The 16,841-nt window shown below is 41.5% G+C and overlaps 2 protein-coding genes and 2 non-coding genes across 7 annotated transcripts; 1 reads left to right on the plus strand and 3 right to left on the minus strand.

Moving 5' to 3' along the window:
• Positions 1-2,192: 2,192 nt before the first annotated feature.
• map6b (microtubule-associated protein 6b) lies at positions 2,193-9,541 on the minus strand. Of its 3 annotated transcripts, none has more exons than XM_032510288.1 (5): positions 8,421-9,541; positions 6,588-6,801; positions 5,935-5,983; positions 3,597-4,059; positions 2,193-2,455 (listed from the first exon to the last, which is right to left on the minus strand). In XM_032510288.1, exons 1-3 carry the CDS (start codon positions 9,158-9,160, stop codon positions 5,939-5,941), a joined length of 999 nt encoding a protein of 332 aa, XP_032366179.1. In that variant the 5' UTR covers positions 9,161-9,541; the 3' UTR covers positions 2,193-2,455; positions 3,597-4,059; positions 5,935-5,938. The 3 variants fall into 3 exon arrangements, with proteins under 3 accessions (XP_032366179.1, XP_032366174.1, XP_032366170.1); XM_032510283.1 differs by lacking the exon at positions 5,935-5,983 and having other exon boundaries at positions 8,421-9,179; positions 9,250-9,539; XM_032510279.1 differs by lacking the exon at positions 5,935-5,983 and having other exon boundaries at positions 8,421-9,539.
• Positions 9,542-11,674: 2,133 nt separating this feature from the next.
• Positions 11,675-15,844, minus strand: thap12b (THAP domain containing 12b). Of its 2 annotated transcripts, XM_032507166.1 has the most exons (6): positions 15,491-15,844; positions 14,259-14,379; positions 14,041-14,148; positions 13,893-13,929; positions 11,897-13,769; positions 11,675-11,758 (listed from the first exon to the last, which is right to left on the minus strand). In XM_032507166.1, the coding sequence occupies exons 1-6, from the start codon at positions 15,577-15,579 to the stop codon at positions 11,719-11,721; spliced, it is 2,268 nt and encodes a 755-aa protein (XP_032363057.1). In that variant the 5' UTR covers positions 15,580-15,844; the 3' UTR covers positions 11,675-11,718. The 2 variants fall into 2 exon arrangements, with proteins under 2 accessions (XP_032363057.1, XP_032363049.1); XM_032507158.1 differs by having other exon boundaries at positions 11,675-13,769.
• Positions 15,845-16,460: 616 nt separating this feature from the next.
• On the plus strand, positions 16,461-16,532 carry trnap-agg (transfer RNA proline (anticodon AGG)). Its single transcript has one exon. It is a non-coding gene; the product is annotated as a tRNA-Pro (tRNA).
• Positions 16,533-16,715: 183 nt separating this feature from the next.
• trnap-cgg (transfer RNA proline (anticodon CGG)) lies at positions 16,716-16,787 on the minus strand. Its single transcript has one exon. It is a non-coding gene; the product is annotated as a tRNA-Pro (tRNA).
• Between the last annotated feature and the right edge of the window lie 54 nt (positions 16,788-16,841).

The following is a 16,841-nucleotide window of genomic DNA, read 5'->3' on the forward strand; positions in this document are numbered from 1 at the left end:
GTTTGTGATGATGCATATGTATGTATGTATGTATGTATGTATGTATGTGTGTACTGTATGTCTGTCCCAATATTATTGTATGTCCTATATTATGTCCCAATATGGTGGATGCATGTGTTTGTGATGACGCGTATGTATGTATGAATGCCTGTCCCAATATTATAGTATGTCCTATATTATGTCCCAGTATTGTGGATGCGTGTGTTTGTGATGACCTGGTGATCTGTGCAGCAACATCAGTGCCATCAATGTAGTTTTTTCATGTGTAGTTAATGATCATGACATAGCAAGCCTCACTATGGTTACATTGCTCTCTCACATTTTCCATGTTGTATTAAAAGGTTTCTTTGGGTTGGCACAAAGGCTCAAATATAGAGAATAGAGACACATATAATATATATAATATAATATAATAACTGGATTTATAGGAGGAGAAATCAGAGCTACTTTGCTTTGCGTGCAGCCACCTCACTTTTTATCCAGGTCCACATGATAAGAGAGGGTGTATTAGATCTTGTCCACTAGAGGTCATAATTTACTGAACACCAGCACCACACTATGCCAGTACAAGAAATACAGTATTTTCATGAGGCAGTGTGTCTCCTAATGTGCAGTTGATACAACTTAATGAAGTCACACCATATTGTACACTGATATCAACAATGCATGTGTGTAAAATAGTTATGTTGTGGTACACATATTATCCAGACTTGTATGTCCAACACTGGTTCAGTGCAGACTCATAAACTGGGAACTATCATCCGTGGCCTCTCATAACTGCTGTTTATTGGCTGAACATTTAGTTGACATACTTTTCTGTACCCTTTTTGTAACTGGCAGTTACTGCTTCAACATGACAAAAAGGACACCTATAAATGATAACGTATATTTCCCACACAGTGAAACATGTGTATGAATTCTAATTTCTACACTTTTGACAAAATATAATAAACAATGAAGCTGAGACTGTAACCAGCCAGATAAGTCTTTTATAGAAGGGACAGCGCTTAGGCAGCTCCAGTGCCATCGCTTATCTGTTATTCAATATTTCATGCTTCTCTGCAAACATGAGGGCCCATAACAACTGAATTATTCATGCAGTTTTATGTCAGGATGACTGATTCACAGGAAAATGACCACCAGCATCCAAAAGCTAGCTAGTGAATGAACTGAAAAAAAATGATCAAATCATTTTTTCCAAACAACATTTGGACTCTGAGTCTTTGGTTTACACATGTTGCATGTCTTAGTTATTAAATCCCTGCAGTGTAAGCAACATGGAAAGAAGGATGCACCGATAACATCTGATATTAAGAAAAACACCCTTTAAATGTTTGTTAATGTTAACAACATGCGTACTCTTTGAAAAACCACACACACTCACACGGTGCTTACTTTGGCCTCTAGGAGTGCTGTGGGAATAAATCATAAATTCCAGGCCTGGTAAATGATTTCTAAGGCTTGTTTTTTAATACTGGGTTAGGTTAATTTTGTATTCTAAGCAATATAGCCACCATCTCCTGCAATTTCACTGTTCTAATAATTAAAATGCCTTGATATTATCCTAATATTTAGAAGAAGAAAAAATACAGCAGAATTTACTGAATATGTTTTGATGAGTGAAATCACTTGACCCATGTTCAAAGTTTCTATATCAGAACATTTCTTTCAACTAAATTTTATTGAGTTTTTGGTGTTTTATTTAATTGTATAGAATTATTCTGATTTCACTTTGACAGTCTGTGATTATCCATCAACATACATTCCTTTGATCTTAAATATTAGTTAGACTTATTTATACTTTCTGCTTTTTTAACTCATAGGTAGATATAATTTCATATAGGCTACATGTGGTGTATTGACTTTAAAATCCCAAAACAATAAGTGTAAAACTAGTGGTAAAAATGTCAAAGATGCTACAAAAACGTTGAAAAAAAACCAATGAAGAGACAAAAGTGGCAGTTGGTGACAAAAGTGTCAAAAAAATGTTAATTTTTTTGAGCCTGAAAGACACCACAAAGGTTAAAGGCTTCTGCATTAAATCCACACTAAATATTAAAATACAAATTTTAAGTAAAAACTACTTAACTTAATTTTCGGACATTTTGCAAGTCAAAAGCATGGGTGTGAAGGTAGAATACAGTTATTCATAAGGAACTCTACTAGGTAAAATGAGTAAAAGCAGCACAGGATCCTGTATCATTATTTTAATCAGAGTTCATTCAGAGCAAGCCGAGAGTACAAGCACAATATCACAACATGTTTTGCAGCGGTATGACATTGTCATTCATCATTTCACTCTGGTCTGACGCCACACACAGTCCAAACCAGACAGCATGTACAATGGGAGATATAGCACCAGGGTGTGGGAGTGCACAGCAGCACGTCTAGTGGTCGGGTCAGACTTGATGCTAGCAGGCTGCAGGCTGTAGAGGTCATACACAATACACTCACTCTCACACACACACACACACACAGAATCTAAACCTGGAAGCAGACTCATGGTGGGCAGTGCTCGACTGGGCTCTCACACACTGCGGCCATGTTGGCCACGAAGGGTTTTAGTAGAAACACCTCATATCATGCTCAGAATGAACAGATGGGATTTGCACATTTTCAGACAGCAGCATTTATCAAAAAGAGCTGAACGACAAGTCCTGGCCCATTCCTTGTCCTTTAACACCTGGAGAGATCAGGTTCTCCCTTTTTTAGTCCTATATGCATCATTTTTCCTCCTTCTTTTTTAGCACAATCACAGCGTCACAGCTCAGAGGAGCGGATGGAGTACAATGTCACAAAATACTGAGTCATCTCAGAACTGCAGTATTCCTATTAAATTGAAAGAGTGGATCTCCATTTAGATTGCAAGAACATGTTTGTGGGTGAAACCATACTGCTGGTGTGTTTAGTTGATATCATTAAAAGCCACTAGACTAGGATTTTAGAAGTGTATGTACTTTTGTTTTTTGGTGTGACCAGAATCTATTACTACACATGCATTATATTTGAAAAGGTCTTGCTCCTATACGTTTATCTTTAACGGCTCCATTTACAAGCTAAAATGTGACTGAGACATATGGTCTGCTAAAATGTCGCTACTACCAAAAACGGGTTCCTGCATGCAAGCTTTAGCAATTATATTACAGTTCATTTGGTTTCTTAGCAACCGAACTGATAAAACCAGATATTATCCAGAACAATGAAATGAAAACCAGGACCATACAGCGGAGGCACTGTAACTAGGGAACGCAACTGTAAAACCGATTTTGTATTATCACAAAAGCTCTTATGTGACACAGTCTTAGAGAAAAGACATCCCCTTGACAATTTCTACAATCGTTTTAATATTGATCTCAATTGTTATCCATTCAGACAAAGGTAAACGTCCTATCATACACATACTACATGTGTACTGATGGCTTTTTTATGTCAAACTGAAGCTATATAAACAATGTGCAAATTATGTGCTCAATACTAAAAGCGGTTCTGTGCACCAAAATACAAGGAATCACATACTTTAACCCATTTACACACACCACACACACACACACCACACACACACACACACACACACACACACACACACACACACACACCACACACACACACACACACACACACACACACACACACACACACACACACACACACACACACACACACACACACTTTGCAGTGAAATTATTTGCATTTTTCTAAAAGGTCAACATCAGTGCCCATTCAAAGATGAACAATATATGACAGGCCAGCAAAAACAACAGGTAAATAAAGGAACTAAACCAAAGGGAAGAATTTTGCCTAATTCGTCAAGTCACCTTTTTGATCGCGCAGCGTAGAGAGGAACTACTTTTACTGTTTCGCTTCCGCCAGTCTATTGCTAATCTCTTTGCTCTTCTTTGTGACAGCTCCATCTGGTTTGGGTTCTGGGGCGCCCAAAGACGGTTTCTTCTTGGCTGACTGGGAACTGGCAATCTGCTTCTCTTTGGATTTTTTCACCATTTTCCCTGTTGTTGTTGTTGGTGTCTTTTTTGGTTTGGTGCGAGAAACTGGTTTATCCACCTGAAAGAGAAGACAGGTGAAAATATTACAAGATTAAAGGCAAAAATGGTCAATTCAACCTTAACTGATGTTAAAGCAATAGTTTGATATTTTGGGTAATGCACTTCTTTGCTTCCTTGTCAAGACGGGAAGATGCTGTTCTCATGTCTGTCCATTAAATATGAAGCAACAGCAAGCAGCCGATTAGCTTAGCATAAAGACTGAAAACAGAGGGAAAGAGCTAGCCTGGCTATGTCAAAGGTAAAACAACATTTTAAGGGAGGTTAGGTGCCAGACTATTTCTTGGCCAAGGAGCAGTGACTTCCTGTCATAGTTTCCACTCTTTGTGCTAAATGTGAGAGTGGTATCAATCCTCTCACCTATATATATTCTATATATCTATATATTGTAATTTCCCCTTGTGGGATTAATAAAGTATACATTATTACATTATCTGTTTGCAAGAAAGCAAATGAGTGCATTTCCCAAAATCTCAAATTATTCCTTACAAACAATTGCTTAAATCATGGAGACTCTAAATCATGTCAAAGTCCTATTTTAGCATGCAGTACGTACCCTTTTATATCCTGTTACTTAAAGTTATGACAGGCAAATGACACCATATGATATAGGTGATTTTTGCATTATATGGTCAGTGCAATGAAGATAAAAGAAGAAAAAAAAAAACAGCACAAAAGGTGCATTTGTGCCTTTCCTTTTATAGAACAGTGGTTCGTGCATTTTTCTATGACATTTTAAAGAAACCATAACATACAAAGTTAATGGTTTATATTAGTATATGATGTTAGTCTTACTGTACACTTTAAATAAGGAAATATTTTGGTAACATTCAACGATTAACTGTGGTGGGGAAACCTAGATATTTAGGAAGCAGGTGTGTAACAGGAGGATCGCTAGTTCAAATTCCCATACCAACTGGTAAAATTAAGCAAGGCACTTAGCTTCTCTCTACACTGATGGGGTTGCTACAACAATAAAACACTTAAGCTCCCAGCTGTTCAATTTGTAAAAATGAGTTGGTGAACAGCAAAAAAGCTGCAAACATGCTCCACTTTTGCTGAATAAATAAACCTTAAAAAATTATATTATATATATATGTACTATATATTGTAAGAATTGACAATGTTTGTAAAAGGCTTTTTCTGACAGTAAAAATGAAGGGCTCTATTTCTGTGAATAAATGGGTTGTAGTAATTTTGTTGCCACAAACGCCATCAAACGATAATCAATGTGTTAACGTTGGGCGTGGCAGAGGAATGAAACCCTTAGAAACTGTGTGGCACTATGGGAATTTTCACAGTACAGTCCAGATTCACATTTACTAATGTTTAACATTAGATCTCCACGGCTGCATCATCCTGAGCTGTTAACCTTTACTAAACATATCAGACATTAAAAGCCAAAAGGATAACGTCATCTGCAAACAAGTGTTACCAATGCTTGATAGTGGCACACACCCTGTTGTGCCTCTCTTCCCACATATATAGTAACCTTGATGATGAGCCAATTGTGTGTGCAGGCGTGTGAAAACTGATGAAATACCTTCTTTTTTTTTTATTATCTGTTACTTAGAGGTATCATCTAAGCTTCTTTGTTTCTTCCATTTTTTCAATGAATCCACACTTGCATAAACCCACACTTGCAAGGTTTTTTTTTTTTAACTAAGCTGCATAAAAGGTGGTGCAGGCTATGGGGTGGGCAAACAGTGAAGCTGTGGCTGTTTTTGCAGGTTTGCATGTGGCAGCTGGGTGATACATGTGACTGTGGTTTGTACTGGCATACTGTGTGTGTGTGTGTATGTGGACAGTATGCACGTTTGCGTCTGATCAATTTGAGGTCAGCCTCCATGCCTTCTAGAAGAAACAGAGAACACACCTGACTACAGCAGCTTTAGAACAGAGCTGCTCTCAGTCTCTGAGACGTCCTACAAGAATGAGAGAGGGAGTGGCCATATGAACACACTACTATAGACACATTTTTAACCAATGTTGTTTGAACTATCGATAACATGCACGCAGATACCAATCTATGTTAAGAATACCTTCAATAAAAGTCTGCATTAATAGAGATGACGTCACTGGCTGCTTTTATCCAAAAATGGAAAATGAATGTGAATGTCAAACTGAATGTTATCTGTATTGGCATGTTTTTTTTAGTTCAAATTTACACAGACTGGCTATTTAAACATTTCACTGGCTGATGTATATGCATGCTAGAATAATTTAACAATGGCAAGTGCTTATTTTTTCATTTGAAATGTCTTATAATTGAGATAAGAAGCCATTTGTTGGCGCAAATACTGAAAACTCGCCTGCCATCAGGTCACATTGTATAACACTGACACAGCAGCACTTCCAGTGAATAAGAACTCAAGTTCAAAACAAAGTAAAACTGACAACGTGTGTTAATCACAAAGTACTACACCCAGGGTACAGCACGGCTAAGACAGTTTTATACATGGCTATAACTCAGTGTAATGGTGGTACCAGTATTTCACAGTGGATGTGTGTGTGGGGGGGTGCCCCCACCTTGCTAGGCTCCTTGCTGGGCTCGTTGTACAGGCTGCGTATCCTCCTGCGCTCCATCAGCTTGTTGTCAGCGGGGTGAGCCTTCACCTGCTCCCCCTTGTATGTGGCGCTGTAGCTGGTTTCCAGACTGGTCTCCTCCACTGGGGGTTGGTACTGACATGGAGCTTTAATGGCCTTCACTTGTTTCACATCCTTATACGCCTTGAACTCAGTCCTAGGAACAATGGAAACAAGCAAACAGAGAGGTGTTCACAGCTGCGAGTATCGATTTATCTGACAATTATTTTCTCGATTAATTGATCATCTGGTATCCTGGTGAGAAAAGCATCAAACTCTCATGTTGGTGAAGCTGGAAGCCGAGAATGTTGAGTCAAGGAGTAGTACTAGTAGTAGTTTTGGTCAAACTAATTGATTGATCGATTGATAAATGACAAACACTCACCCCAGGAGCAGCTATCTAGATTTGGAGATTAGATAGAAGTTTAATACAAAGTGCTGTCCACTTAAGGACATGGCAAAACTAAATTTGATTTGTCTTTTATTGACAATGAGAGACTTGTCTCTTTCTGACGATAACTCCAGGCTGTGCAGAACTCCGCTGCCAGTTTATTGCTAAACACATGATTTGTATCACCTATTGATTTCTCTTGTTTTAGCATTGATGTCAGAATTTGATCTTCAGCTGTAAGTTCTGTAAGACCTGACATAGCAGCATGTATTGTTTTACTGACTGCACACCTATTATGGATAATAAAAAGTAAGCAAGCAACTAGATATTGACAGATTATTCATATTGCTATATACTGAAACAAGTAATGTTTTAGTTTTATCACTGGTAACTAACTGGTATTGCAGTGTATAACTGAATTATGTTTTTTCCTATTATTTGCTGAAATACAAGCTATTCAGTGACTAAGAAAGTATTTAATTGAATTCAATAGCCTACATATGGAAATCTGGGGTTTAACTTCACTAATCATTTCTTTGTTTATTCTTGTTGTAGATGTCTGTTCTTCTTTTGTACAACTGCCAATTATTAATCTATAATTCATTATCATTAATTATGTAATCAGATTCATTTATTTACTGTTCACAAAGCACAGCGTAACATGTGCTTTAATAAGTGGCACATTAAGTTTATTGGTCACTTGAGATCATTGGAAATTATCCTTTGGAATGCATTTCTTATATTCACTGGTAGGAGAGCCACGGCTGTCGGGGAGGCTTAGCGTCATGTTAACCAGCATGCATCACGCCTCCCTAATTAAATCCAGAGGTAGCCTGCAAATAAACCACATGAAGACACATGATTACATTCAGACCCTTTTACCGGCTGTACTCATTCATGGGCTGTACGGCATCGATTTGGTAGTACTCTAAGAGAGGAATAAATCAATAATGCATCCTTTATCTTTGGCAATATCAGTTTGCTTTGGAAATCGCTGGAGATTGTAACGAGAGACCAGAGATCCCTTGGTGATCTCTAATGTTTCATCAGAGCAGCGTGACCCACAGAGGTTAGCAGTTGAAATGCTTTCAGAAATGGGATATTTTGATGTAACACCGTTAATAACCTTAATAAAAGGCCTCAGTTGTTAACCATTAAAGCCACAGTAAAGCAAAATGCTTTTATTTCTGTGAGTGATATCTATTTTTATTCTTATGTATGTGTGATATATGTGTGTATATGTGTGTGATGTGTTGTGGTTGTCTTGCAAAATGCCTAAACTTTCCTTCAGGATGAATAAAGTATCTATCTATCTATCTATCTATCTATCCATCTATCTGTCTCAAAGGGCTTAGAATAAACCCCACACCCTCTGGCAGACTTACCTGTAGCTAGAAGTCGTCATAACCTGCTTTATCTGCCTGTTGAGAGCGTCCGCTGCCGCTCTGCCTTTCCTCTGCTCGGCGCTCACATCTGCAGCCAGATGTTTCTCTGTCTTCTCCCCCGTGTGTCTGTCTGCTGACTTTTCCCTCTTCACGCTTCTCTTCGTCGCCTCCTTTGACTCTTTCTCCTGTGTTTTCTCCTCGATCTCGCTCTTCTCCACGCCGCTCTCGGCCTCGGTGGCCACATCCTGCGCTCCGCTCCCCGCGCTGCGCTCCGGCCCACCGAGGGTGCCGGTGGCGGCGGTGGGGCTGGCTTTGGGGATCCATGGGTGGTCGTGCTTCTTCGGTATAGGCCAGGGTTTATAATCCTTCTGGTATTGAGTTTCGGTATTGAACGGGGCTGCCGAGCGTTGGTACTCATTCCTGGGTTTGCAGCTGGGCTCGGGGCGCACTTTCCACGCCTTGAAGTCTTGGCGCATGACGGACGCAGAGCCGTCACCGGCCGCTGCGGCACCCGTCGCGGGCGGTGCCTTCCCAGCCTCCTGCTCATCGGGATGGGGCTGGGTTTCTATGGCAATGGCTGCGGCCCTCTTTAGTTTCGGCTGCGGGTGATGGGGAAAATGCTGCACGTCGGCCACATCCGAGTATTTGGTGAAAACCAAAGGCACCGCGATGTCCCCTTTGTCCAGCTCGGTCCAAAAGCGGTTGATGCAGCAAGCACGCGTGATGCACGGCCATGCCATGATGATAAATACTAGGAGGCTGAAAAAGACGTGCAGAAAAACTCTAGATGAGGGATAATAAATAAGGTGGAGATAAACGCCCTACTCACGACTCGAAGACTTGCAAGTGCTCGGTCCGGTGCCTCACCCCGTACCTTCCGTTTCTGCCCAGTCAGGGTTATTCCTCCTTAGAGCTAGATGCAACTCTGCTCTCACCGATCTCTGCCTGAGACTAAGGGAAGTAGCCCCCCCACGCCTCCCCCTCTGTCCTCCTGCAGCCTGTGTGTTCTGACTGAAGTTTAAACGGACTTTGGGTTCTGCTGTCTGGCTGCGCATCAAAGCGACCCACCCCACATTAGTGTGATGCTTCGAGACGCCCGGGGGTCCGGGGGTTGAACGGTGAACTCTCACCTGGGCTCGTCACCGTCTGGCCAGCAGAGAAGGGGGGGGGGGGGGGGGGGGGCACGGTTAACCCCTGGGCTGCCGGGTCAGATGATGCCACCTTCAGACAAAGAGAGGGGGGGGGGGGAACAGCCGCCTGGTGTTGAGGAGGAAATGGCCCGTAATGATGCTGGAAATCCGACATTATATATATATATATATATATTATATATTATATATATATATATATATATATATCCACATTTACATGTTTTCATGTCATTCTCATTATCAGGTGGTGACTAGATGGAGCCACTAGACAGAGAACAAATATTAAATACTAATAAAATAATTATAAACATAATTTTATTATATTTATACTATTTTTAGTTATTTATATATTTATATAAATAATATTTATAATAAAAAAGCCAAGAAAGGCACTTTGAGAGCTCTCAAAGTGCCTTTATTTGGCTTTCTGTACAAATTATTTTCTTTAACCAAATGGAAAACAGATTGTGAAGGTATGTCAAATCTGAAGACTTAACCTTTGTGTTCTCGTCGACCTGCAACTTCTATCTATCTATTTCAACATTTTAAATGACTTTTATCAACGTCTTTTTCGACACTTTTGTGGCTTTTCTGAGGCTTTTGAAGTTTTTGATATTTGTTACTTTTTTGTCAACAGTTTTTTCCTCAAACGTTATAAAACTGACTAAAATACCCAAATTCAATGAAAAGTAGTGAACTGATTATTTATTTAACTAGTTAAGAGTGTTGTATGGAACCATCCATGGTAGTTTGTTTGGACAATGTGGTTGAAAAAAAAAACCAAATTTCTGATATAGAAACATTTTGAAAATGGATCAAATTTGACCCGAGGACACCACGAGGGTTAATAAACACTTTGTGTGACAAAAGCACCACAATAACCACAATAACATATAATTACTTCTACATTTAGTGTCCAATAAGTTTTCTTGATTTAATCAAATGCTGTCATTCTGAAAGTACCCTTTAAATATAGAAACTTTCAACATACTGGTCTTTTTTTTTTTTAAACTATCCGAGATATGTCACACTAGCAGTACACTTTTTTTTTTTGTTTAAATGTCTTCTCATTGAGAATGAATTCACAGAACAGCTGATATTGGTGTAACTGCTCCCTCTTGTGCTCCTCCTGCCTCATAGTCAGCGGAGGGGGGGTGGGGGGGGGGTATCCATGGCGACCCACAGGGCCCCCTGCCTTTATCATGAGAATCAGAAGCCCACAATGGAGAAAACTTCATAGGAAACGAGACGTTTATGGTCGTTATTGTTGTTACAAAAAGAAACGCATCTGCCAAATGTAACAAATAAAATAAATGAGAAAACAAAAGGACTACTAAACACTTTCCTTAAGATCGCAACATCATTACAGAGGCGAGTCATCATAAAACCGCCCGACAAGGACTCAGAACTTTGAATATTTACAGCTCGCCCCTGACAGTCTTACATCTCCAAACATTTTGAGGCGATGCACTTTTAACTGAGTCTCCATGAGGCACTGTTTTAACAACACACAAAAAGAAAAAGGCTCATTGCTTTTTTCTTGAAAACCTCAGGGACTGAACCCAAATAGCATCATTACCTGTAATCATCTGCATTCAAATACTCAGTACGTATATCTAGGAGTACAAACACTAGGGGTGGGGGGGAAAAAATGGATACAGCAATATTTTTAGTGGCAATACTGTATCGATACACAGGCGCCAAGTATCGATCTTTTATTATATATGTGTTGGTCAGTTTGTCCCATTCTGCCGCAATAAAAAAAAAAGAAACATGTCTCCTTTTGTTCATATCACTTCAAATATGAACAAACAGAGACATGTTTCCTTTTAGATAAAACAGATGTTGATAAAGTTTCCTTTTGGGGACGTCATTTGAAATTGGGAAAAATTACAAGTTGGAAAAAAGGTTACAAATTGCAATATATCGCAGAATATTGCAATGTGTTTAAAATCGCAATAGTATCGTATCGTGGCATAAATATCGTGCTCATATCGTGTCGTCTGGTGATTCCCCCCACCCGTCCCCACCCCCAACGAACACCAAAACATGCATCAGCGACCATGAGGATGCATTTATGACTGATAACATCCATTTCTTTCTTTTTTGTCCCAGAACACCTAAGTGAATTCAGCGTCCGTGATGCATCATTTCATCTCGGTATCTTCCTCAGCCACTTCCCCGGCCATTTCCACAGTATCTTCACCGGCCACTTCCTCAGAATCTTCCCCGGCCATTTCCTCAGCATCTTTCCCAGCCACTTCCCCAGCATCTTCCTCAGCCTCTTTCCCAGCCACTTCCCCAGCATCTTCCTCCACCACTTCCTCAGGCTCGGCCTCAGCTTCCGGATCATCCTCTGAATAGAGTCTGCAATACTTGTCTACCATGACATCCAAGTCGTGTTTGACATGAGTGTTAACGTTAAGTATGGCGAGACTCTTGTTCCACTGCTTGGCGGGCATGCTGTCGAGGTAGGCCTGCAGCCGCTCACTCGCCGCCTCAGTTCTGTTGTCCTCCACTTTCAGGACTGGCAGGGCGGAAAGCACCTTGAGGAAGGAGTTGACGTTGGGAAAGAACTTGACATCTGGCAGCTGCAGGGTCTCGTGGATGGTGGTGGGCAGGCGCACCTCTTTGCCCCGGTGCTTCCACTTGATTCTCCAGCAGTGAAGCTCTGCGGGGAGGGTGTCTGGGTTTGGCAGGTCGCTGCGGTAGACTTCAGCGTAGTTCTCTTCGGTGGTGTTGAACTTCATTTGGCCCATGACGGCCGGGACCAGTGACAGGCACTTAAGAGCTTTGAGGTTGGTCTCAGAGAACATGTCCTCCACCTCCTGCATGATGCCATGGATGATGGGCAAGGTCACATACTCCTTAAAATAGGCCTCGGCTTGGATTTCACCCACATCGGCGGCACGCTGTTTCCGAAGAAACAGCCTCGGCACCCTCACAGGAACCCCCATCACGTCGGCCACGCTCACAGCCTCCTCGTACCAGAACTCGTGGTAGACGTCGATGTTATCGTTGACCTCGTTTAGTGAATGCAGGACAGCCGTTAGACTGTTGGCGGCGAAAAACACATCGAGTGTTTCCCCTTGGAGATTCCTCCCGAAGGCTCTGGTGAAGGTGAGGACATTCTTCAAGATGACGACGGTGACGACGACCTCAAAGTCAGACAGGGTTTCTGTGACCGCATACGCGTCGGCTGCGACAGCGTTGGCAAACTTGCCGTCGGCGTTGTCCCGAATGCTGTCCATGCACAGCAGCAGGGGCGGCAACAAGTCTAGAAGCACATCAAAAACATTGTGCTGCTCTGTCCATCTTGAGCCAGACGCTTCTTTTACTGCACTTCCTTTCTCTTCATTTTTCTGGTAGTGTGTAGCGATGGCTTTCTCAAGCTCATCCTGAGTAAACGGCGTTGTGAAGAAAGCACCAAGCCTTCGCAGAGTCTCCATGACGACGTGGACATTGGGAAAAGGGAGATTGTTGGCCAGGTGGATGTTCAGTGCCATATGAGAGCAAGGCAGATGTAATGCCAGGGGATACTTCTCCATCAGTAATACTGCCACAGCTTTCATCTTGGTGGTGGAAGTCCCGGTGGCCTTGTGGGCCTGGCCACGGCAGTCCTCCATGCTTAGCCCCCATCGGTCAGTCAGCTGGGCCTCCAGCCTCTCCACCAGTGCAGACTCATCCCCAACGAACGACATAAAGTCCAAAAACTCCTCTCGAAGGACGTTGTGCTGATTCACAAAGCGTAAAAAAAGAGGCAGGTGTTTCTCGTTGGCAAATTCAACAAGGTCACCCGTCACTAGGGAGAAGAAGCGACTCTCCCTCACCTCCATTAGCATCTCCTCTCTCACGGTATTCTCACAGACGTCCAACAGCTGGCTCTGCTGGGTTGCAGACAGGTATTCTGTGTTCACAGCGGTCGCCTGAAAGCGCTTCCTCAGAGCTTCGTCGCCAGCATTCATGCGGTAATCTAGGATGGCCTGGAAGTTGTTGGACACGTGTTCAGCCTCAGATGCTTTGCCAGTCACTAACGGGATTCCCTGTTTTCCCAACATGACCACCACCTCAAACAAGGATCGCAGGTATTCGCGCAACTCCTTCTCCTCTGTGGACAGTTGAGGCTCATCCTCATTGGTGCTTGTGCTATCCTCGATGGCGGCATCTTTTTTGGAAAGCTGTTCGATAGAAGATGCCACTGGAGACAGAGAGACAGACCAAAACAAAAAAGGAAGAGTGATCATTTTCAGTGAATGCTGAATAAAATGAACATGCCGCTGTTGTACATTCATGAGCACAAATACATTTCCTATTTACTTACATCTCCTTTCTTTAATCTTCTTTAAATCTTCTTCCGTCTGAAATTAAAAACATAATAAAATTTACAAAAATCCGACAACAGCTGATCAAACTATCACATTTAAAACTTGGTACATTTAAACAACAAAGCTACTCAATAGGTTTCTTACAAGTTCTTTAATCCGCTTGCGATGTCTGGTATGAGGGTTTTTTAGATGGCTTGTCAGATCAAATATGGTTGGAATGGCTGTATCCTTCAATACGGTCCTGTAGGGGCTCTGAAAAGCAAGACAACTTGAATAAGCTATTTTCGTGAGACTCTCATTCATTTTTGGGAAATAAGTGGAAACATGCTGCCAGGCACGTTAGAATCGTACTAGATACTTACTGTTTTGCAAACCATTGCTGGGTCGAAGTGTTTGGCACATAATCTGTAGTGCTTGTTCAACTGGTCCGAGGTTTTCGCCTCAAGGTCTGCTCTGCGGCAGTTCTCTACCCAGATTCGGCATCTAGAAAAAGACACATGCTTTATGTGACGTTTGAAAAAACAGCAGATGTGTCTGTATAAACTTCTTCATAGTGGCAAGTGTCTTAAAAATTACACCATGCGTTCTAAACTTTTTGGTGATGACAGACGCTTTTGTTACGCTAATGTACAAACACCAGACATTAAAGACCCACTCACTGTTGTGAATACTTCTCACTGGAGGTGAAACAAGCTCTGGCCACAGCTCAGAAATTAAGTAATAATAATAGTAATGTATACTTTATTAAATATGCAAGGGGAAATTACAGTGTTTTCACTGTTGTTATTACACACAAGGCCTGAATTACACACACATGCTCAGTACCTATACATGCACTAAATGGAGTGGGGGGGCTGTCAGAGTGTGTGTGGGGGGGTCTCAAGAGCACCTAAGCAGTGCACCTCTCCAGCTACCCGTATGGGGACTTGAACCGGCGACCATCCGGTTCCCAACCCAACTCCCTTACAGACTGTGATACTGCCACCAGTTATACATATACTATGCTTTTGTTGTTATGTATGTTATGTTTTCAGAAATTACATTAGCCGAGAGTAAATCCCATTTGAGTAACACGTGCCCATTATTTATAGACTAGAGTGAAGACCACTCAAAGTGCTTTAGTTTTTGAGATACCCCCACCAGAGGTAGAACAAAGCACAGCAGTGCTTTTCATATTCTCTTAGGTCTCCCACATATGAAATTATGCTTAATTATACTTTTTTTTTTTTTTTTACTGCAAAAGTGGTTTTGACAGATATCGTGTCGTCACAAAACCCCATATATAGCTATGTAAAAGAAGTGCAAATTAAAGCCCAACCCAATGGGAGATGATACACATCAACTCAAGTAATTGTTTTGATCCCAAAAACAGTGGTCAGGGGGTTAAAAGACACTGTTATGAGTTATCTGTTAACTAACTTTATCGTTAAGTTCATGCTTTGGTTAGTAGGCTACGTACGCAAACTTTTCATATGTTATGATTTTTCAGTCAAAAAAGTTCCAGTACAACTCTAACTGAGAAAGCGTAAACGGTTAAGTAAGGGTTACGTGTTCGTCAACATGGGTGACATTACCGTTAGAAACGATGTCTTACCTCTCAGGGTCCCGTGGAAACCGAAAAAATGCCAAATCTGACTGTGTGCTCTTCCGTGTACAGTTCGGGGCCGCGCAAAAATTCGGCATGCTTCAAGCTAGGTAGTTAGCTTAGCTGATTTAGCTGACTATTTTCATCTGCTTACTTTGGCGCTTTCGTTTGGAGAGTCTCGTGGACGCAGGTGATTTCTAACGCTAACAAACAACGTATATGACCTCAAATCGTATCCAATAGGCGTTCCCATGAACAACTATCAAACAGTTTAGACTAGATTCAGGATTACAATCAAACAACGGTTAAATTTCGAGTAGACCGTTTTGCAGGACAATGTCCCGCCCACATAGCACTTGATTGGACGTACCTAAAGTCTGAAAAATAACTATTGGTCGCTCTTGCTACACTGATCATTTCTATCAACCAATTAAAAGACAAGCAATTTTTCTTCCTGACCCTTGAATGTCTCTGCTGCCATCCACTGGCTAACTACAAGACCATAGACTGTACGAGACAGGAGCTAGCTAGCCAGCCACAATGGTAGGGCCACACACTCTATTATGTCTATGGGTAGGGCGACCAAGGATGTTTTACCGTTCTCTTACTACATTCATAGAGACTCAATATATGTGGGTCGACCAGTTCCATTGTCAATGTATTTCTTTACTAATGGATATATTCATAAAGCTAGGTGATTTACGCTAGCAATCGTCTGACTGCCTGTCAGAAAAAGAAAACAGATAGCTTGCTGTTGTAGCGTTGAATCTATTAGCAATCTCTAACATTACTTCCTCTTTACCTGTTCATCCCGGTCAGTATTAGCTTTTAAGATAGCTATGTCTTCATTCAAGTAAATTCTGTAGTTAGAAAGCCGGTTTTCAAAAGGAATAAATACGAGTGCAAATCTAGTAAACATATGGGCATATGTCATCAGTTGTCATTACTAAGAAGAAAAAGGACTGAGTATCTATCGCTTGGCTCGTTGGTCTAGGGGTATGATTCTCGCTTAGGGTGCGAGAGGTCCCGGGTTCAAATCCCGGACGAGCCCACTTTTCCGTCTCTCTTAGCCAAATGGTGTAGAAATATCGGCTAATTCAGCACCACCAAACCGTTTTGCCCCTTTGCTTTTATTATGGTGTTATGGATTTTCTGACGTTTCTGACGATGCTGATCATTTTTTCTTGTCAGCTACGGTAAGCACAAAACCGAAGACGTATCAGCAAAATTATGAGGGCTCGTCCGGGATTTGAACCCGGGACCTCTCGCACCCGAAGCGAGAATCATACCCCTAGACCAACGAGCCAGAACGTCATGGAAAGGATCCTAACGTTTTATAAATTCTACAACACGATGCACT

This window comes from Etheostoma spectabile, chromosome 3, assembly GCF_008692095.1.
Source record: "Etheostoma spectabile isolate EspeVRDwgs_2016 chromosome 3, UIUC_Espe_1.0, whole genome shotgun sequence".
In the NCBI taxonomy this organism is placed as follows: domain Eukaryota; kingdom Metazoa; phylum Chordata; class Actinopteri; order Perciformes; family Percidae; genus Etheostoma; species Etheostoma spectabile.

Bases quoted from the DNA above. Each gene is read 5' to 3' on its own strand.
- map6b (XM_032510283.1), bottom strand. From the start codon at position 9,160: ATGGCATGGCCGTGCATCACGCGTGCTTGCTGCATCAACCGCTTTTGG. The intron at 6,802-8,420 runs GTAAGTCTGCCA...CATTGTTCCTAG, and splicing joins ATGACGACTTCTAGCTACAG to GACTGAGTTCAAGGCGTATA. The intron at 4,060-6,587 runs GTGGGGGCACCC...CTTCTCTTTCAG, and splicing joins CCAGCAAGGAGCCTAGCAAG to GTGGATAAACCAGTTTCTCG.
- thap12b (XM_032507158.1), bottom strand. From the start codon at position 15,579: ATGCCGAATTTTTGCGCGGCCCCGAACTGTACACGGAAGAGCACACAG. The intron at 14,380-15,490 runs GTAAGACATCGT...GTCTTTTTCTAG, and splicing joins TTTCCACGGGACCCTGAGAG to ATGCCGAATCTGGGTAGAGA. The intron at 13,930-14,040 runs GTAAGAAACCTA...TTTTAATTTCAG, and splicing joins GCAAGCGGATTAAAGAACTT to ACGGAAGAAGATTTAAAGAA.